The sequence below is a fragment of the Gobio gobio genome (genome assembly GCF_949357685.1).
Source record: "Gobio gobio genome assembly, chromosome: 2".
NCBI classification, from domain to species: domain Eukaryota; kingdom Metazoa; phylum Chordata; class Actinopteri; order Cypriniformes; family Gobionidae; genus Gobio; species Gobio gobio.
The window spans coordinates 5976474-5999421 of NC_137098.1; the positions used below are offsets into that span (position 1 = coordinate 5976474).

At 38.1% G+C, this 22948-nt stretch overlaps 1 protein-coding gene across 10 annotated transcripts in view; it reads left to right on the forward strand.

Annotated features, from left to right (window-relative positions):
• Positions 1 to 22948, forward strand: part of pacsin3 (protein kinase C and casein kinase substrate in neurons 3) — an 82748-nt gene that overhangs the window by 53800 nt on the left and 6000 nt on the right. For 5 of the 10 annotated variants that reach the window (XM_079806782.1, XM_079806784.1, XM_079806785.1 and 2 more), the window contains 3 exons: positions 10416 to 10536; positions 13398 to 13528; positions 21187 to 21347. In XM_079806782.1, the coding sequence (XP_079662908.1) occupies positions 10416 to 10536; positions 13398 to 13528; positions 21187 to 21347 (413 nt within the window). The remainder of the gene's footprint in view (positions 1 to 10415; positions 10537 to 13397; positions 13529 to 21186; positions 21348 to 22948) is intronic. The other 5 variants (XM_079806788.1, XM_079806789.1, XM_079806790.1 and 2 more) reach the window with 1 other exon arrangement.

A 22948-nucleotide genomic window follows, 5' to 3' on the forward strand; every position in this document is an offset into this window, starting at 1 on the left:
GCTGGAACTAGACTCTGCAGGACAGCGGCCCTCCAGGACCGAGTTTGGACACCCCTGGTGCTCATGTGGTTGAATGTGTTCAAACAGCCACAAAAGACTGTCTTCTCTCCGTCTTACTGACCTAATGCGTGAACATTATGGGATGCGCTAGCCAGACGGGTTTAAACTTTGTCGGCTGGAGACCCAAGTTTGGTTTGGAGATGAAAAACGTACCAGCTCAATGTTCTCCCACCATTCCTGATGTCTAACACACACACTCACAGCGTTCAGCTGGTCTCAGAGCAGAAACTAAAGCTGCTGCTCTCTGTGTGTTTTCCCGTCGTCTCCGGACACGTTTCATATGTCAAATTTTGTCCATTAGATGGAAAGATCTGAAAAAGCCCATACATTTACCCGCCCATAGACCCTCCCCTCGAAGAAATCAGGACAGAAGTGGTTGAAAGTGGACAAAAGAGACGGATTAAAACACCATTAATGTGTCTCCCTCGTGTACTTGTGATCTGATCTTAATACCAGGAGTTAACAGAGCCTAATGACTCTACTCTAACACTGCATAATAAATGCACAGCACACACACATTAGATAAAATTGTTAATTTTTAATTACAGTCTCAATCGATCAATATTTTCTAGTATTGAATACAGTATGCAGATATTCATCATAGGCATTTCTCTTGACTTTATCCACCATCTTAGCTAATATTTCCCTCATGCATTCTGGGATTGCCTTATCCAAAAAGTATACATGTGATACTTTTACAGAATTTGGCTAAAACTTATTTAATAGGCAGCTTCCAATAGACCTAATCAGGGTATTGCCATATTTAATTTGACCGGAATGAGAACGAGGCTGTGAGGGACTCAAGTGCTGTGTGTTCAGTGGATTGTACTGTTTTTTAACAACATACCGATTGCTCAGCTGCCGAAACATCTTCCCAAAAGACTTTCAGTACTCCATAAAACCGAAAAAATGAAAACGACGTGATCTAGGACCTTTACACAGTGTGTGCCATTGTAAAATATGCAATATTCTAATAATCATAACCAAATATTGAGTAAAATAGACTTGATTCAATATTTTTTTTGAATGAAATAATATTTTTAGTCGACATTCCTCTTGGCTCTGTCTTGGAGCCAGGAAATACAGTCATGATGCCTAATATGATGCCGTCTAGTTGGGGCACTCATTAGAGTTTGAAACCGAGCCACTGAGAGACTGACAGGCACAGATGTCGGCGTAGTTGTGAGTTGTGCAATGAAAAGCTCTGTCGCAAACATTTCTCAGTGTCGAGTCCTCATTTATAAAGGCCATATCAATATCCTCGGGCTCTCGAAATAGTTTGTGGTCATTAATGTGTCTCATAGCTGAAAACTGAAGAATGTTAACCATTAATAAGTGCTTATTTGTTTTGTCCGTGCTTTCTGCTATCATTTTGTTTACTTAATGAGGAATTCTGAGCATGTCGTTGACCATTAACCAGGGTCATTTCAAAAGAGCTGAACGCTAGGGCAACTCGCTGCTTTTAAACAATGAACAGATACTAGTTCATCTGTGTTCGCTCAATCCGCGTGGAGTTACATGTTCAGAATGGCAACACAAACAACACCCTTCAAACCTGTCTCTGCACAGTTTTGTTGAGCTGTAATTACAGGGCTGGTGGGGAGCTGTGTGTTAATCATATAGTTTAGTTTCATGTACAGGAATCTTTGTGTTTACTCTATCCCTCCCTCATTCTTTGAATTTCCATGGTACTTAATGTTCCCTGGGCCTTTTGTTCTGTTAGCAGTGGTTATGAAATTGACTTTGACAAAAGAACTAGATTCGAAGAAAATGTGAGCGGTGCTTGGCCGAGCTGCTTAGCGACATGATGCTAGTTGTAGTAGTACCTTAAAGGATAAGTTCACCAATTTTCAACCAACTTTGTATCTATTTTTTATTTCCTTACTGTTCTTAAGTATTTTATCTGTATTCTGTACTTTGTCAGAGTATTTTTGTTTTGGGAAACTCTTCACTACGTTCAAAAAAGCATAATATCATACTTTTTACTCCATTACAACCAGGGGCGGTTCTAGACACTTTTTAGGGGGGCTTCAGCACGACTCGACGTCAAGTGAGAGAAATGTAAGCTAAGACAGCTGCTTCTTTAAGTCAGAAATGTTAAACAAAAATATTCAGGCAAATGAATAGCCTACACTTTTGTCTAATTTCGCCAATTTGAATTGAAAATAGGCCAATGTGATTCATAATGTAATTAACAAGCAAGAAATATTAACGAAACCGTTTTCTTCAGATTAGGCATACAATTAATAATGAATGTGTACATATTGAAAATTAATATTATTCCATTTGTAGCCTTCAGTAAATAAAAAAAAGCTCATCCATTTCAGCCTGTATTGGGCATAAGATTAGTAATGAATGTGTTTATTTTTTGAATTAATTTAATAAACTTAAAACTTTAAATTTAAATTAACGTGTCTAAGAAAAGTATCAGTATATTAAATAATATCAGAAAAATATCAGTATGTTAATATGTAAACCATATTTACTTTCTTCTCTGACGAAAATGGAAAAACTATATCAGTTAAAGCTCAGCGTTAGGAGGGGAAGAGACTGGGTGCAAGATAAAAGCAGAGAAAAAGAGAGATGTGGAGATAAGAGACACAAATAATCTACTGCCCAGTGACATGGTTTTCAAGCTGTTTTTATCAAAAAAAAAATGTGGCCTTCAGAACATCTTAAAATGCACATATGTAGATCAGAGAAATAAACATTTTCTCTGGGGAGCTTTATAAGTATTTCTTTATAAGTATTAATAAACAGCCATCCTATGGATGTGCATGTTAGTAAGCTACTAGTTAATAGCGCAATTTGGACCCTAAAATACCCTCACCCTGGGGGCTAAGCCCCCCTAAAATGGAAATCCTAGAACCGCCCCTGATTACAACATATATCATTCCTCGTTATTTTGAACTGAAAAAATCGCCACCTCCTCTGAGACGTAAGAGCGATGTCCAATTCTTGAGAGAGCTGATTCTTTTCAATGAACCTGGTGAAATGGATGCTTTTGGGAAACACAGCCCTGAACGATTCATCTGTGAATTGGACTGATACGATTGACTCACTGATTCAATGAGCCGTTTAGAGTGACTCAAAATGAGCCATGAATATTAGAGCATATCAAGAACCGGGATATTAGAGCATATCAAGAACCGGGATATTAGAGCATATTAAGAACCGGGATATTAGGTTATGACTGTCAGTTATTTGTGAACTAAATCTGCTGTAGAAGGGGGAGCAGTTGATTTTAATTTAAAGCTACACTGTGTTAGCCTGGCGTGGCCATACTCAATTCTAGTCAGAATATGAGTCTGGTACCGCTCCAATGAGCTTTGATTATGGGGCGTGTTTCAACCGAGCCAGGAAAGACCTCAATTGGATAGACCCACAACCAATCAGAGCAACGGAGCGACGCGTAACGTTAGTTGTCAAATGTCAACAGAACTCAACTGCACTGTTGCCAAGTCCGTGTTTTTCTCCATGTCCGCGGGTTGAAGCGACCCCAATTATGTGATTATATAAACCCAGGAATGCAAATTTTAGCAGGCAACCTTGCCAAAATAACATATTTTGCCAACCAAACGCCATTTTTTTCCGGAGAACCCCCTGGAAAGTTATTGTTTTGGGCTATAGTTTTGAGTAGCAATTGTGCGCGACATTGCAAAAACACTTGGAAACCCTGTCTGCACGCACGCTGGATTAAGTAACGTTACAAGAAAAAGATGAGTGTAAACGATCTTTGCCAGTAATAAAGTAATTTAAGGATACACAGAGTACTTACCAACACGATCATCATTTCTGAGAGAAATAGTGAAGGTGAACGCATATACGAACAAGTTCTCCGTTTAGGATGAGAGCAAATTCAACCCAAGAGCCTTCGATGACGTGGATGATTACGTTACTGTTGATCATCTGTCCATCATCGTCTAAAGCCCGCCCTGACAATTTCATTGGTCCGAACAGTTTCTGTTCGGGCATAATTCCTCCTCTATGGAGCGAGTCCAGACCGAATTGCCCGAGCAAAAAAAATTGTGGGCGGGGCTAAATTCGGCTGGCATCCAGGCTAACACTGTGTAACTTTTTTAGTTTATTCTTAGCTAAAAACACTTAGTTCTTTCAAAAATATATGTGCTCATTAATGTATATTTACTTCTTTCAAGTAATAAAGTATTCTCGTAAGTTTATAATATGCCATTGAAAATACATACGGGTGAGGGGTTTGAATGTCGGTCGCCATGTTGCCCCTCCATCTTGAAAGTACATTAGCCAAAGAGGGACATACCCGTGAATTCAAGCTTCGCCTTTCGCGTTTTAACACTCGATGGCACCGTGTCGAATGTGGACGAGGTCGAACTGGAAGCCATGTTAATCTTGGACTAAATCGGCCACCGTAGGAGTTAAAACAAAATCGGAATTGAGAGGAACAGAAACTAATATTCACTGGATGGTCATTTACCTTTTAACCGCTAGATGGGGGAAAATATCACTCAGTGTAGCTTTAACTGAAATGCATCAATGTGGACATTGGGCTATTTTAGGTAAAATAACACAAATTAACATCCATGCATCTTACCTGTTGATGCCAGCTAGAAATGATATAAAATGAGTATGTTAGCATAACTTTCCTGTTAACGCATTTTGCCCCATGTGGCATCTGTGCATTGCATTTTATACCACAGATTTACACATTTATTGTATTATAATTTACCTTTTAATTATTTTTATAATTTAGTTTTTCCCAATTTTTTAAAATTATTTTTAAATAATATTTTATTTAATAACAACAATTATTATTTACCAATTTATTTATATATATGAAAGAATATTATTATTAAAATAATATTTATATAATTTTAGTATTTTGACATTTATTAATTTGATAGTGTATAATACGTTTTGCTAATAAATTCAAATATTTGCTTATTTGCAGCTCACTACTAGGGATGGGCATTTTTGTCAATTTCTCATTTCGATCATCGATAGGTCTCAAAAACGAGTACTCGAGTAATTGGGGGCGGGGCATGTGCAGGGGGCGGGGCATGTCCGTTATTGAGATAATGAAAACTGTTATGAAAATGGTTGTTGACAAATACAAACGTGACATGAAAACAGGTATATGAAAACATGAACATATAAAACAAAAAATAACTGCTTGATTATGATGCATAAATGTCTTTGAAAAAGAAACATCTTTATAAAAGGACTCAAATAACCAAGTCAGTAATATCGAGCATTGCCTTTGAGCTGAAACTGTGGAATAACACCACCCTGCAGAGCTTGCTAGCTGGTTAATAAACTCAACCAAACGCACCCTATATCAATGTTAATATGAAGATTATTATGAACCTATTACTACATAAATCAACACAAAAGGACGTGAATGCGCACGTGAACTTCAGCGTGCTAGATTTTACAGGCGAAGGGTTTGAAACGGAACATTTTGAATGCGCTCGAACCCTTAACAACGCTGATACACGGACAACGAAAGCACAGAAACAACATCTTATTAACATCGTGTTCTCATTATAATGCTTTGACAGATTGACTCTGCACATCATGCACTTAATTTTATTATTCAAGATCGAAGTGTTTATAGACATCACTGCGCGTTTTCAAACTCATAACGAAAAACAACTTTAAATAAACTAGGTCTACTGTTAAAAAAATATGAGAACAGTATAGCACTGCTGCATTACTAATATCAATGAGTCTGAGAAAGAAATAGCCTATCTGAAAAGAATATCTGTCTCTAAACCATGTCGAGCTCGAGCATTAATGCATTTGAGCTGAAACTGAAGAGAATGAACAGCCGGTATAACGGCAGCGCTTTTCTATCTTATTAAGCTCAACCAAACGCGTTTTATATTAGATTAATCAGATAAACAACATAAAGGTAATCTTCTGCATCTGCAGAAAAGGACGCGAATGCGCACATGAACTTCACGCGCTAGTCTGAGTGTTCTCGCTAGTTTCTCTGAGGATAAGCTGATAAACGGGGAACTAAGCACAGATCATTTACAGCATTTTCCACGGTGTTCTCATTATAATGCTATGATTGGCGCTGCACATCTTGCACTAACCATTTAATGATCAGTGATTCCAGACATCACTGCAGTGCACGCCTCTTCACTTTATTTCGCCGCGGTCTGGAGGCTGTATAACGCTAACCAATCAGACCTCCGGTACCGCGCAAAACGACGCAATAACCAATAAAAAAAAGAGACAAATATTTTTTTTTTCAGGGCGATCATCGTTCTCATGATCGATGACCGCTGTCACGTTCGAGTACTCGATTACTCGACCACTGTTGCCCATCCCTACTCACTACATATCAATTTTCTACACTAATCTTTCTTATAAACTAATGCTGGCTAGAATAAATAATAAACGTTGTTCATCGATTACTTATAGTAGTTAAGTACATTACAAATCTAGTACAGATGTACTTTTACTCAAGTAAAATTATAAAAAGGTACTTATACTAAGGACCGATTAGTAAAGTAGAAAGTACACAAATCAAGTACTGGAGTATAATTACAGTAACCCTAATACATTATTACTCCAGTAAAAGCATATGTTAATACAAATTGTGAACTCTTTCTCCATGTTACCTTCTCCCAGATTTATATTTGTAATCTAAAGTACACCGGATTCGGCAAACTTTTGACAGCTCCAGGGCTTTTGTCAGAATTTCAGGCTGAACTTCCGCATTTTTGTATTCCTGCCCACAGACAGTAAGATCATCTGGCATAATCAAAAGTGCATTGTGCTTGTTCTGAATCAGATGCAGATAAAGTAGCCCAGTAAAGATTACATCTGTATGAATGCATTCGTGAAGAGCGATTGCGTGTGAATGAATTCTACCTTCTCCCAGATTTATATTTGTCATCAAAAGTACACCGGATTCGGCAGACTTTTGACAGCTCCAGGGCTTTTGTCAGAATTTCAGATTGAACTTCCGCATTTTTGTATTCCTGCCCACAGACAGTGAGATCGTCTGGCATAATCAAAAGTGCATTGTGTGTTGAAGTTTTTGGCAAAAGGGAACGCCACAGCTCTCTTTCTCTGTTTTCTCTAGTCATGTCGCACAATTTTGTTTTTAATACAAGTTTCTAATCCATAGACAGCCAAGTTTTAGTAAGAGCCCATCTTGTCAGCTGTGAATTACCCCTTTAAGTGAACATATTGATACTACTAAAAGGTGCTATTATGCTAAAAAGTTGTCCTTTTATGGGTGATGCCCCAGTGACAAGCTGTTTTACCCCCACAAACGTCAAAATATATTTCTGTGGTAGGGGATTTAAAAGTGGGGCCTATTTTTTTTATTTTTTACTGACCATTGAGTCTGTTATGAAGCCAGAAGTTTAGATACCAGTGAAAACTCACAATTCTCTATTCCAATACCACAGTTAAAACTACTTGTCTTTATAATGTTTTAAATTTATATTAGTCAGGCTAGTAAAGTTAACAGATAGAGACTAAAGTAATCAAATGTAAAATAACACTGGAATATTCACTGTTTAAATTAAACATAGATTAACCCTTATTCAAGTTATTCAGTCAAGAATAACTTTTGTTGTTTGATTTAACATTAAAAACAGACAGCAGCAGAAATATATTAGGCTGCTGTCACTTTAAGAGCGAATGCACGGATCCAATGCACTGATACTGAACACATTCATTGTTTTTCTTGACTGTTTACGTACATTCAAAGCTATAACCAATTGTGTTTACTAGGATACTTGCCGAGACTTGCATTTTTTGACATCACTTTGTGCCAATATGTCCGTTCAAGTGCAAGAAGACGTGAAACAGAGCTTATTTCAGTATTTGCGCGCTGTCTGAGACACTGCTTTCTGGGTGTGTGCTTCAGATTTGTGCGCGCACTAGGGGTTGCACAGACTAGTCGACTAACTGACTTTAATGCTCTGCCATGATGCTTTAAGCTTGACATCGACTAGTTGGTCTATCGACTACCTGGCCTATAGAGGGCGCAAAAGGATAAAGCCATTTCCTGACACACACGCTCCGTTTCCAACAATTAAAATGACAAATAAAGACATACTCCGAGAGCTCTCCACAAGACATGTTTGATTATGCAATCTGGATGCTCAAAATTGATCGGGAGAAAGCACGTTTTAAACAGCTTATTGTACACGTAAGTTAATCGCCTAAACGAATGCGTGCTGCATTGTAACGCACGCACATCATGCAGAGATCGTGCACGACGCACACCAAATCATTCAGTAGCGCAGAAATGTATTTTCAACACTGTTCTGTGATTTATCAATAAAATAGAAAGTTTTATCATAACTAAAACCAGTGTTGCCACAGTTACTTTGAAAAAGTAATCTGATTACTGATTACTCCTTTAAAAAGTAACTTAGTTACTTTACAGATTACTTGATTTTAAAAGTAATATGTACGCCTCAACATAGAAATTATAACCGTTTTTGCCAAAACTCACTTTATTGGAAGTGCATTTTTAACAGTAACGTCAACAATGCATCTCCTGACATTTTAAGTTGAAATTAAAAAATATTTCCTGAAAAAAACAAAAACATGTTTTGATAAAAAATTTATTAAGACAGTCTTTCTTGACTTCACTTAACATAAATACTCTCCCTGACGCAAGAAGAAAGCAAAAATGTATATTTTTACTAAGGAAAATGACAAAAATAGTAATGCACAGTGACTTGGATAAGTTACTTTAATCTCATTACTGGTTTGCAAAAGTAACGCGTTAGATTACTCGTTACTGGAAAAAAGTAGTCCGATTAGAGTAACGCGTTACGCATCACTGACTAAAACCCACAGCTTCACTATTAGTAGAGAGATGCTGCCAGGTAGAATTCATTCACATGCAATCGCTCTTCACGAATGCATTCATATAGATGTAATCTTTACTGGGCTACTTTATCTGCATCTGATGCATCAAAACGAGCAGAAATCTGTGAGAAATATAAAGACCCAAAGATAAACAAAAGCTGTTATTTAGGAGCAATAACCTTTTGGGCAGCGCTGTGTCATATGCCATAACTGTGCACAAAAAAAAAAGATTTCCCGCCACTATCCTCGGGCCGGGCCCTTGATCAAGCGTTTGTTAATCATTACTTTATTAGCCTAATTGGGTGAGCAGAAAGCTATGCCATAATCAGAAATAATATATATTTTTAGCAAAGTAAGAACTAATACTACAACTAAGAAACAAATGTGTACAAAGTTGCACAAGTCATGATTAGTCTAAAATGCAGCGTTGGAGCGCGCAGGACCGCTCTGAGACGCCAGTCATGAGCTGCTCGCTTTGCTTAACTAGCCTATTTCTTTTCGTTTCGAATTGTTTCATTTAAAAGTGGACATTTCAAGCTTTTATACACACATTTCTCATGTCTGTGAGGAAAGTAGCTGCTGAGTTTCGGTTTATTTATGAGACACGCTCCAGTTCATGTGCAATGAAAGTGATCGCTCCCGCGCCTCCATGTCACGATTATTGTCTGCTACAGCCTATATACTTCTTATTTATTAAATCCAGCCAATTGGCTGATGAAATATTGATTAAAATTAAGATACAATTTATACAAAACGAAATTCAGTTTAAAGAAAGGCTTTCTACAAAACAAAACTTAATATTAAACAAAATATAACCACCAAAGTAATTTCTGACCCACTCGCATCTTTGCACTTAATTTGAAAAACAACATTCATATTAGTGTAAATTGATATAAAACAAAATTGAGCTGAGCGTCACACCGGTCCGCTTCGTTCATTACAGGCTCGTTCTTGTCAGAACGGCCACGTATTAAAAAATGGTCGGGTTTAAATCAGGCTCGGGCTCATATTTACAGTTAATGTGTCGGTCATTTTTTTTTGAGCCCGATCTAAGCTCTAGTTCACGTCTCAGCTCAAGGTTCAGGCTTATTTGTTCATTACTAACGTCATCAGCGACTAGTCGACTCGACTTTCAAGTCGTTCAACCCCTAGACATCCCACACAGCGTGTGAGTAACGAATAGAGATCCCTTTTGCGTCTTCTTGCACTTGAATATTTAAATTGGCATGCCTTCAACTTTTGTGACGATGCAGCTCTGGCTCGCCAACTATCCCGAGCGTCGTTCACATTCATGTTCTCACAACATTGCATTGTTAGAATTCATCAAATGTTACCAGTCAACTGGTGATTGACACCATTTCATATACTTGCCAAACGTAGATTTTTACTCATATTTGGCACTTGGCCAAAGCATTAGTAAGCGATGTTTGTCTTGGCAAGCACAATCAAAGTTTTTTTTTTTTAACATACACTTCCTTGTGCGCAAATAAAACCTGTCCTGACAGAGTATGTGGAAAATCCCCATGCAGATTCCGAGCCCTGTACCGAGACCTCGGCCAGACCATCAACGCAGCCAATGACACGGAGGACCTCAGGTGGTGGAGGAACACCCATGGGCCCGGCATGAGCATGAACTGGCCGCAGTTGGAGGTATAGTGCAAAATGCTGCTTTGTTTATTATATTTGCTACATCCCAGGAAAGACCAGGTGAAAACCAGTCTACAAACTTCTTTCGCTTAGAAAAGATGTGACATTTACAGACTCAAACAGTGTTGCGGCGTCGTCAACCATTGAGCTGTTTTGGGCCCCGGGCTCCAGGGGTGGTGAATAACTAATGGGTTGAGTGTGAATGAGCTGTTGTCTTTGCATGGCCCATGAGTGGGTTCTGGAATGTCGGATCCCTCTCCCTAATGGCAAATCCTTCCCAGACCCCCCCTCAACACACACACACACCCAGACACACAGTGCCAGTGTCAGCACCTCCGTTTGTGCAAATGAGGTGGGATCCTCGGAGGAATCTGGAATCTGAGTGTGTCCAAAATTTCGAGTTCCCCCCACGGTGTGAATGTTTAATCGAGCAGTGGGAGAGGGAATGGCAGTCACAGAGCTAAAACCAAGCTTTTAGTCGAGTTTGCCCAGGTAAGTGACACCTCCAGAGGAATCTTCTGGCATCCTCCCTGTTCTGCCAGCACACTGGAGTTCTTTGTATGGCATGTAAACAGGAACAGGCTCTCTCTCTCTCTCTCTCTCTCTCTCTCTCTCTCTCTCTCTCTCTCTCTCTCTCTCTCTCTCTCGCTCTCTCGCTCTCTCGCTCTCTCGCTCTCTCGCTCTCTCGCTCTCTCGCTCTCTCGCTCTCTCGCTCTCTCGCTCTCTCGCTCTCTCGCTCTCTCGCTCTCTCGCTCTCTCTCTCTCTCTCTCTGTGCACAGTGATAGTCGATCGTCCAGCATGTGACTCTGAATATAAGTGCGGTTATGTCACATTGATTGTGTGACTGTTCTGTATTTTTGTTCTTCTTTAAAACAAGGCTATTTATTGATCGGGATGGATTGAACCTAATTTTAGTCATTTTGAAAAATAAAAGTTTGGAACATTACTATTTTTAAAGTCTCTTCTGCTCATCAAAGCATTTATTTTTTCAAAAATACAGAAAAATATTGTGGAATATTTTTTACAATTTAAAATAATGATTTATAATGGTAATATACTTTTAAATATGATTTATTCCTGTGATCAAAGCTCAGCATCATTACTCCAGTCTTCAGTGTCACATGATCCTTCAGAAATGAAATATGATGATTTATTACCAATGTTGGACACAGTTGTGCTGATTAATATTTTGTGATACTTTTTTCAGGATTCATTGAGTAAAAAGATCCAATAAACAGCTTTTATTCAAAACAGTTAAGGTTTATATTGTTAGAAAATATTTCTATTACTTTTTATCAATTTAACACACCCTTGCTAAATAAAAGGATTAATTTCTTCTTTTTTTTTTAAGGAAAAATGACTGACCCCAAACTTTTGAACAGTAGTGTATATTGTTACAAAAGTACTTTATTTATTTATTTTTACTTTTTATTAATCAGTAAATCCTGAAAAAAATATTACAGGTTATAAAAAATATAATATACGCAGCACAACTGTGTCCAACATTGATAAATCATCATATTATTATGATTTCTGAAGGATCATGTGACACTGAAGACTGTAGGAATGATGCTGAAAATACAGCTTTGATCACAGGAATACATTACATTTTTAAAATCTATTTAAATAGAAGACCATTAATTTAAATTGTAATAATATTTGACAATATTACAGTTTTCCCCCCTGTATTTTTGATCAAATAAATGCAGGCTTGATGAGCAGAACATAAAAAAAAGTAATGTTTCCAAACTTTTGACCTTTTTCTGTTTAAACTAAACAGTTAATTTTAGTTGCTGTATACTTTGCAGACGAATCGTTTGTTGTGGTTCTTTTTACCAACTCATTCTCAGTCAAAAGTAGGATTCATCTGAATCATGAACTGAATCTCTTGGATGATTGACTCACTGATCATCAGTGTGTATTTTTGTTGTAAATGTTAAAAATGCAAATCTGTAAAGTTAGAAGACAGTTAAATCAGTCTAGTTACTGAAGGGTTAGTAAAATATAATACCCAACAACAGAGTTTCAGAAGTTGGGTAACACTTTATTGTACAGTGTCATTGTTACACGTGACATGTAGTTACTGTAGTTCTAACTATAAATAATGCATAATTACATGCAACTAACCCTAAACCAAACCAAATCCTAACCCTATAGTAAGTACAGTTGTTATTATTACTCAGTACTTTAATGTATAATTACACTGTAACAATGACTCCTTAAAATAGTGTAACCCTTTATTTATGTGTCATTGTTACAATGTACATTTAAGTACTGGGTAATATTAATCAACTTAATTTAGGATTAGGTTTGGGGTTAGTTGCATGTAATTATGCATAATTAATAGTACTACAGTAACTGTAAAATAAAGTGTTACATTTTTTAAATATACGCTTGAAATCTGAAAATTATAGGAACTCGTAACACAAGTTAGATGTAATTTTATGTTACACGTTACATGTAGTTACTGTAGTTCTAACTATAAATAATGCATAATTACATGCAGCTAAACCAAACCAAATCCTAACCCTATAGTAAGTACAGTTGTTATTATTACTCAGTACTTTAATGTATAATTACACTGTAATAAAGACTCCTTAAAATAGTGTAACCCTTTATTTCTGTGTCATTGTTACAATGTAATTATACATTTAAGTACTGGGTAATATTAATTAACTTAATTTAGGATTAGGTTTGGGGTTAGTTGCATGTAATTATGCATAATTAATAGTACTACAGTAACTGTAAAATAAAGTGTTACCTTTTTTAAATATACGATTGAAATCTGAAAATTATAGGAACTCGTAACACAAGTTAGATATGATTTGATGTGTTTTCACATGTGCATTTGGTGCTTTAACAGGAGTGGTCACCGGAAGCGCACCGATCCATCAGTCGAAAGGAAAGAAACAGTCGTTCTGATGATGTGGTCACTCTGACTAATATTGTTTCGGCGGGACATGAAGCCCCGCAGACCCCACAGGAAACTACCAGGTACATCTGCTACACACTCGAATGCTCATGCATTCACAAACATTCAAAAATATGTATTTTTTTAATTCTCTCACAGGGCCTGTTTACACCTGGTCACTTCATGTGTTCTTACTGATCTCTTCCATTTACTCTTGACCTCATAAATGTGTCTCCTCAAACGAATATAAATCCGATCTTCAATTCCCGTGCTATTTTCATGGTATGTGGTTTCAACAACCAGATGCATTTACACTGGATTTGTTATGGTTGAGTCTCAAACCAACTCATGAAGTGGTTTGAGGGATCGGATTTAAATCCGTCTTGAAAGCGTTTCAGAGGGCATTTGCACCAGCAGGTCTTTTCATGACCGAACAGCTGTATACCAGGTGTATAATTGTTGTTTATTATAATACAATCAGTTTTTCATGACCTCATATTAATTGAGCAACAAAATATTTGTACTTTTAATACTTTTTACAGTTCACACTGTATATGACTGTATTCAAATTAATAATAGGAAATTAGTTAATAATAGAAAAACGTGAACACTACATAATATTTACTTAAAATTCACACAATAATATTTTAAAAATGTATATTTGTCAACCACCCAAAAATAGATACACTGCTTTGTGAGTTTCATATTCTGTTACAATAACAATCCAACTTTTAATTACGGTGTTGTACTTAGAAGTGGAGGGTTGTTATTGTTTTGTTTTTTTAATTATCCTGGAAACAGTTCTTCCCTGAGGGCAGCTACACCAATTAGCACTGAGTCAGCACATTCTGTGTGTGTGTGTGTGTGTGTGTGTGTGTGGGCATGTTTTTGTGAAATATCAGGACACAAATGTGTATAATGACATGGGTATGACATAGGTATTACAAAAAGAGGGTGAAATATGAGGACGTTCCCCATGTCCTCACTTTTCAAAATGCTTATAAATCACACAGAATGAGTTTTTTTTCACAGAAAGTGAACTGCACAGTCTCCTGTGAGGGCTAGGTTTAGGGGCAGGGGCAGTGTGTGTGTGTGAGTGTGTGAGTGTGATGGGTAGGTTTAGGGAAAGGGGCAGTGTAAGGGGATAGAAAATATGGTTTGTACGGTATAAAAACCATTACGCCTATGGAATGTCCTCACATTTCACAAAAACAAACGTGTGAGTGTGTGAGTGTGTGAGTGTGTGAGTGTGTGAGTGTGTGAGTGTGTGAGTGTGTGAGTGTGTGAGTGTGTGAGTGTGTGAGTGTGTGAGTGTGTGAGTGTGTGAGTGTGTGAGTGTGTGAGTGTGAGAGAGTGTGTGAGTGTGTGAGTGTGTGAGTGTGTGAGTGTGTGAGTGTGTGAGTGTGTGAGTGTGTGAGTGTGTGAGTGTGTGAGTGTGTGAGTGTGTGAGTGTGTGAGTGTGTGAGTGTGTGAGTGTGTGTGTGTGTGTGTGTGTGTGTGTGTGTGTGTGTGTGTGTGTGTGTGTGTGTGTGTGTGTGTGTGTGTGTGTGTGTGTGTGTGTGTGTGTGTGTGTGTGTGTGTGTGCGTGTGTGTGCGTGTGTGTGCGTGTGTGTGCGTGTGTGTGCGTGAGTGTGCGTGTGTGTGCGAGTGTGTGCGAGTGTGTGCGAGTGTGTGCGAGTGTGTGCGAGTGTGTGCGAGTGTGTGCGTGCGTGTGCGTGCGTGTGCGTGCGTGTGCGTGCGTGTGCGTGCGTGTGCGTGCGTGAGCGTGCGTGAGCGTGCGTGAGCGTGCGTGAGCGTGCGTGAGCGTGCGTGAGCGTGCGTGAGCGTGCGTGAGCGTGCGTGAGTGTGCGAGTGTGCGAGTGTGTGAGAGTGGACTGGTAATCCCTACGTTATGGGGACAAAATGTCCCCACAAAGATGGCAATATCCGAAATCCTCGTCCTTGTGGGGACATTTTTAGGTCCCCATGAGGAAAACATCTTATAAATCAGACTAAGTGATGTTTTTTGAAAATGTAAAAATGCAGAATGTGTCCTGTGATGGGCAGGTTTAGGGGCAGGGGCAGTGTGTGTGTGTGTGTGTGTGTGTGTGTGATGGGCAGGTTTAGGGGTAGGGGGATAGAATATATGGTATGTACGGTATAAAAACCATTACGCCTATGGAAAGTCCCCATAAAACATGAAAACCCAACATGAGTGTGTGAGTGAGTGAGCGAGCGAGCAATGTTTTTTGAAAATGTAAAAATGCAGAACGGTTTTTGTGATGGATAGGTTTACTGTAGGGGATCCAATATACAGTTTGTACAGAAAAACATTCCGTGTATGGAGAGTCTACCTAAAGATAAACCTGTATAAAAACAAGTGTGTGTGTGTGTGTGTGTGTTAGGGTAGCATGTTAACACAGTTCTTTCCAAGCACTTCATTAAGCTAATAACTTTGACCTTGCCTGATCTTGAGTAGGTCTGGTACAGAGACTATAGATGGCTCATGTTTGTGTATATTTGAGCCTCTCGCAGGGCACACAGGGAATGCCTGTTAAACTGCAGTGTTAAACGTGGCCTTCTGCAGCTTCCTGCTTATTAGTCTGGTCTCTGCTGACTCTTAAACCCACAGGTGGCATGAGGTGGATGGCTATTACGAGAACCTAAGTGGCTATGCACCGTCAGTGCAACTTTTTTTTATTGACCTTCTCTCTCAGAGTACAGACAACAGCTCTGTTCTAAAGCCTAGTTAGCAGCCTACCTAGACAGTATTCTTAGGCAGCATGGGTTGTTACAAACATAGACCACAATATCATGCAGCCTTATAGCCTGTTAACTGTCAGTTTCCTTAGCATGCCTTTTGTCCCCATCACATATTTTAGTAATCATATATTAGGTATCATTGGACATACTTTAAAACATTTTAGTGGGCTCAATTTTTGCAATATTAAGTTCAAATTTGGAACACAACTTGGTTGGACAAATGGCTTTGATAAATTTTGGAGTGTCCTCTTTTATTCCAAAGCATTCATCAAATACAGTCATTTAAATTCAGATCTATGCTCAAAAAAGGAGTGACTGTTAACAGGTTGACGCTATGGCAGCATTGGATATATCCTTCACAGAGAAGACAATCCCACAATGCATAGTGAGGAGTCGAGAGAAATAATGACTATAGATATATCCAATATGTGGATGAGCATCTCATAGTTTAGCTAAGACTTGGAATTGATTTCAATTTACTTTCAATTTAAACTCCTAAATAGCCTACACTCAAAAAATGCTGGGTTAAAAACAGCCCAAGTTGGGTTGAAAATGGACTAACCCAGCAATTGGGTTGTTTTAACCCAGCAATTGGGTTGTTTTTACCCAGTGAATGGGTCGTTTTAACCCAGTGGTTGGGTTAAATGTTTGCTTAAAACAACCCAATTGCTGGGTTAGTCCATTTTCAACCCAAGTTTTGTTGTTTTTAACCCAGCGTCTTTTAGAGTGTATATAGGATGTTCCAAATCGCTCCATCTACTGTAGATCAGAATGTTTTCTTAGAAGGCAGCTGCCTATGTAGGCAGTAGATAGCAAGGCAACTCACTAGGTTGAGGAACAGAGCTAACAAGATCTTTAAGATAAGAAACTTTGGAGAAATCGCTATTAAGACAAATCTAATGAACTCATTTGATCCCAATCCATTGTGAGAGCCAATCATTTGGGAATGTTGCTAAAAAATGTTCAATGTCTAAATCAATTTTTTTTTTATTTGCTCTTTGCAGTTTCCTCTGTGAGAATCAAAATGTATCCTCATTGCTAATACTGCTTCACACTGATTTTTATTTGAGGAAATACTGAATTAATGTTCCGGGTTCAATACAAGTTAAGCTTTATCAACAGCATCTGGCAAGACATTGCAGATAAACTTTACACCCTGTTTTCGTCATGAAACTTAAACATTGTTGGATTCCAGACAGTTTGCATTCAGAAAAATGTACCCAGCGAAAATATGTTGGACACTTAACCAGAAGTTCATCCATCTAGAATAGTAGTTCCATCACACTGAGAAAAAAACTAAAATTCTCTCAGAAATTGCTAGTATACACCCTTAATTATGCAGAAGGCTTTATATCATGTAAACGAATGAGTTATAAAACAATTCACCCCCCCCCCTCACAGTCGTCATGAAGGGCAAAATTAGCCGTATAAACAAAAACCAGAATTTGTACCAGACTGTAAACATGTGTTCGTCTGCTGTAAAGTTGGGCATTTTAAAGCTGCACTATGTAACATATTTTCAGTAAAATATCTAAAAACCACTAGGCCAGTGTTATATGTTTTGTTCAGTTGAGTACTTACAATATCTCAAATGTTTCCAACTATTTGTAAATCGTGAAAAATTGCTATTTTAACCGAGGAACCGGGACGTGTGAGGGCGTCGCCTGTTGATGACATCATATCCACTTTACCCTCGGTTTCCTGTTTTATTTTGCAGAAACGTTTTACTCTCACTGCAGTGTGAACTAGTGTCATAGCAGCCGCTGAGAGAACGCACACAGTAACGCCATCACATCATCACACACACACTCAGATGTGTGTAATATGATCAACAGAGCTGCGTTACCTCACACTCATGAGCGGAGGAGCGGAAGTGGTGCCGGCGACTGTGTCATAATAAAAGTCCCGCTGCTCGCGAGGCGTGTGTTGTGTTCATCTTATTAACAATCGCTCCAGCGGTTCCTCAGCTCCACAACACTCTCTCCTGCTCTGCTTCAGACTACAGTAACGTTAATAATCACATCAACATGATTTCTGCCCGAGTCCTATCCCGATTCTTTCCCACCGGCTGTGAGGTGAAGACCACATGTCCCAAGATTTGAACACGTTTTCAGACGTTGTTTTGAACAGGCGAACTCTAGCGGACGGAAGAGTTACATACAGCTTTAACATGAGCTCAATGAGATTCTGCTCCTTCTGGAGTCTGTCTCTAGTGGCCAGTCGATGAATTGCAGTTTAAGTCACTTCTGTATTGGCTTCAAGAGAAACTAGGGGAGGAGCCGCTTGAGGGAATGGTGAATGAGGGTATGGGGGGGGCTATTATTTCTTTGACTACCTTATGAATCAATGGTCCTGACTCCTGGGCCACTGTGGCCACCTTGTGGATTAGTGGGGAAAAAATCAGTGGGCGTGTGTGAACTGTGTGTACAGAATATGTGCGGTTAGAAAAATCAGGCTGCATGCACACAGTGTTTGCGTACTATGATGAACTTCACGTCACAAAGTGTATGTAGACACTAGCGTATGCATAAAAAGTGAAGTATACTTTGGGCTTAAAAATCTGGCTGCATGACAGTGTTAATTTCGTTTGTCGTTTCACTGACAAAAACGAGACGATAACTAAATAAAAACTAGTGTTGGATGACAAAAACTATGACGAAAATCAACTGTCATTTTCGTCAACAAATAAAAACGAGACGAAAATGTTAGTGAGGGACGATTAGGGAAGAGATCCAGTCAGAACTGATGTCCTGTGTAACAGATGAGCACATTTGAGCTGATCTAACCGCTGGAAAACACACGGCCTACAGGCTCACGCACCCCCAATCCAGCTCCAGAGCGGCTCAATCAATGAATAACACACATTTATGCCAGGCAATTGTTTATGAACTGATGCTGATGAATAATGACAATGTTTACTTTACGAGATTTATATAGTAATGTGTTTTAGACGGTTGTAACAATTAGGGCTGAACAATATGGACAAAATTTCATATCTCGATTTTCATGCCAGATATCTCGATATCGATACAATACGATATGACTACGTGTTCGGTGAAAACCAGAATCTGAATTAAAAAAGTTTGATTTAAGCCTACATTCCAAAAATTTGTGTCAGAAAATGTATTGTTTTTAAGCCTTTCGCACGTACGATCACACAGGTGTGATCAGTCTAGGCTGGCCCTGGAGCGGATGATCAAGTGCATCACATGATCAACTGCGAAACTCAAATGTTGAATTTAGCCATTTTAGGTTTCAAACATATAAATTCACATAAGTACTAAAAAAACAATACATTTAGAGTTTGTAAAATACACACTGATGTCTATGGAAGAGGTAATAATAATCCTTTCCATTATAATTCGACACGTTTTATTCATATCAGATACACATTGTGTAAGTAACTTCAATGTTTACTCTATTCTATTCCCAGTTCACCAGCCACTTACTTTTAAGTATTTCGGGAGAAGTGGATGAGTTCACGTGTTGTAAACATAGAGGTTGTAAATCCAACAGATGCGATTCTCTGAACTGCGTCTGCGGCACAAACTAACACAGCGGCGCATACAGCTCAACTAACGGCATCGCTATAAAGGTGTTTAAACAACAATATACTTCCACTTGCATGTATTTGACAATCGGAATATCAGATATTTCATGCCATAGCTAACACATTTGTGAATATTCTGAATAAAAAAGGAAAAATGACATAAAAGCAGATGATCATTCATTCAGCGCTGTGTCACGTGACAAGCAATGACGCGTTACTATGGAAACGCCGCCCCCCCTCTCACAATATAGTTCCCACGCCCCTGGTAGTGTGCGCGCGCTGGCTTTAGCGGTGCATTCAAGGGCACTCGTAAAACTGATGTTTGTTCTGACTGCCAGAGTTGCATGCAGGGCGAGCGCGGAGAGGGGAAATCTATATCGTTGCTTTTTTCGATAGTAATATCTTGAAAGTTCATATCTAGATATAGATACGATAACGATATATCGTTCAGCCCTAGTAACAATGCATATTTTATCTCCCTCATCTGAACTTGAATGAGCTCCTGCAACTGCAATAGTAAGGTGAGATTTCAAAATAAGAGTCCCGGTGTATTTCCAGCTGGTTTATAATAAAAAGTCACGCATTATATATTCGTTTTTGCTTACACAATAAACTGTATTTTAATTTCATTCCCATTTAATTCATAGTCAGGAGGAAAGACCAGTATTTGACACCCATTCAATAAAGTATCAGGGTTATAATAGTTCACTAAAACATAAAAAAAAATCTGTTACTTGAAATTAAATAAATGTTAACTGAAATAAAAAAAAAAAAATAAACAAACTTATTTGAAGCTTTAGATTAACCTGATATACTAACTAAAACAGAAATACAAAGTTATAAAAACTATATAGATGTTTTTAAAAACAAACAAAAAAGTTAATTGAGCTCTTTTGTGTATTTTTAATGTCAAAAACAAAATGATGTCAAAATGTCAGTTCAAATGACAGTTGGTTATGTAATGCTTAAATCCTTAATGTATTACAATTTAACTAACCTCATTAGATTTTAGTCGACTAAAATCTTATGATATTTAGTCGACTAAAACTAAAAACAATTCAGGTGACTAAAACTAAATGGCATTTTAGTCAAAAGACTATGACTAAAACTAAATCAAAATATGCTATCAAAATTAACACTGCTGCACGCATATAGTAGATTAAATTTGCCACACTCTAGTGCACTAGTGCAGAAACCAAAATGTGCATGCATTACTGTGAACGTGATGTTTTGTTTTTGTTCATTTTTCTCACGTTGAAATTAGTGTCTGTGATTAACCCACGGCATGCCACAGATAAAGTTAATTCCTTCATCAGATTTGTATTAACTTTCCCAAATGTGTTTTTAGCTGAACTAACTATCACAGATCACCTGAAAATCTTCCAGCTTCTATTAGGATGATTCCTCCATGACTTTGTGCAGATTTCTAATTTGTCTTTATCCACACAGGGCGGGTAAAGACTACTCCTCGGACTGGTCTGATGACGAAAGCCCCAAAAAATACATCGCTGCCAACGGGGTGGAAGAGGAGGAGAAGGTAGTCGGGGTTCGCGTTAGAGCGCTGTATGATTACACAGGGCAGGAGGCTGATGAGCTGAGCTTTAAAGCAGGTATTAATCCCTACTAATGCTTATTAATGCCACACACATGAACATACAAACACATGGAGCGGCTGGCTGTGGCTTGTGGATTCATCGATCGAACCCCTTCTCTTTGCTCTTTCAATGTCTTTGTGCATGTAGTGCAGTTATTTCAAAAGGCATTGTGGAAAGGACCAAATGAAATGGGGTTCGTCAGTGTAAGCATGTGCGCATGTGCGTGATTAAATCCACACGTTACATGGGGTTATTTGAGACGGCTTCCTCGCACTGAGACAAAACCCATGTAACTGCTTTGGAACTAGTGAACTGACACAAACATACTCATTTAACCTCCTGGGACCCAGAAAAAAAAAGTTTTTTGAATTTAGTATTTTTTTATGCCATTGCATTGTTTAGAGCAGTGGTTCCCAACCACGTTCCTGGAGGACCCCCAACAGTGCACATTTTGCATGTCTCCTCAATCAAACACACCTGATTCAGGTCATCAGCTCATTAGTAGCTACTCCAAGACCTGATGTGGGTGTGTCAGACAAAGGACACATCCAAAATGTGCACTGTTGGGGGTCCTCCAGGAACGTGGTTGGGAACCACTGGTTTAGAGCATAAGAAACAAATGGAAAAAAAAACATTTTTGAAAAATGATATTTTATTCATATGTTATGATATGTCCTCTGTAGTTGACACAGGACTGAGTTGTTAAAAAAATTAAATGACATGAAATTGCATGTACAGGCAAAAACAATGGGATTTATTTTTAACTCATCAATCAATTTTTAGGTTTCAGGTTTTTTTTTAAACAAACTTTATTTAAAGATGATTCTGAACTATGTTATGAAAGATATAATGAAATGCATTCATATACCATTTTACTTTATGAAATATGTGGGTAAAATGACAATACTTGGATTTTCCCATTCAATACAATGTATCTATTCACTGCATCTAATTTGCATATTAATGTGTTCTTGGTGCAACATGTAATGAAAAAAGAAGTGTAATAATGGGAGGAAAAATTGGCAACATTTTCAAAATAATATCTAATATTTCATAGGAATATTGATATGTAATTTCTTTCCCTGTTCACTTGTTATGTCTCCAAAATGCCTGATAAACATGATTTAAATCCTGGTGTCCACTATAGTGGTCATTTATGAAATCAATGCCCTGTTCTGTAACAGAAAGTCATATTTTGATTAGAAACCCCATAACATTTTCCTGAGATGTTTATTTATAACAAACAATTTGAAAATTAATCAGATTTAAATTATAATTAAAAAATATGATCATATTTCCATAAGAGTGCTCAACATTAATGTCAGCCATTTTTAAAGACCAATAAGAAGTTGTTGTCCTGGTGAAACCTCCAAACATTTGGTATCCCTGCAAAGCCCCGAATGTGCTCTTTACTGGACATCCAGACTGTGACATGTGACATGTATGATGTCAGAGAAATTCACTAAAATATAATGTCCACTACAGTGGACAAAAGTCTATTCTTGGGTCCCAGGATAATGTTAAAAGGAACCGTATTAGTTACCATTACACTCACTTAGGGTGTGTTCACAGGTTTGGAACCAGGGCTAAATGTATAATTTTCTTTTTTGGTCCGA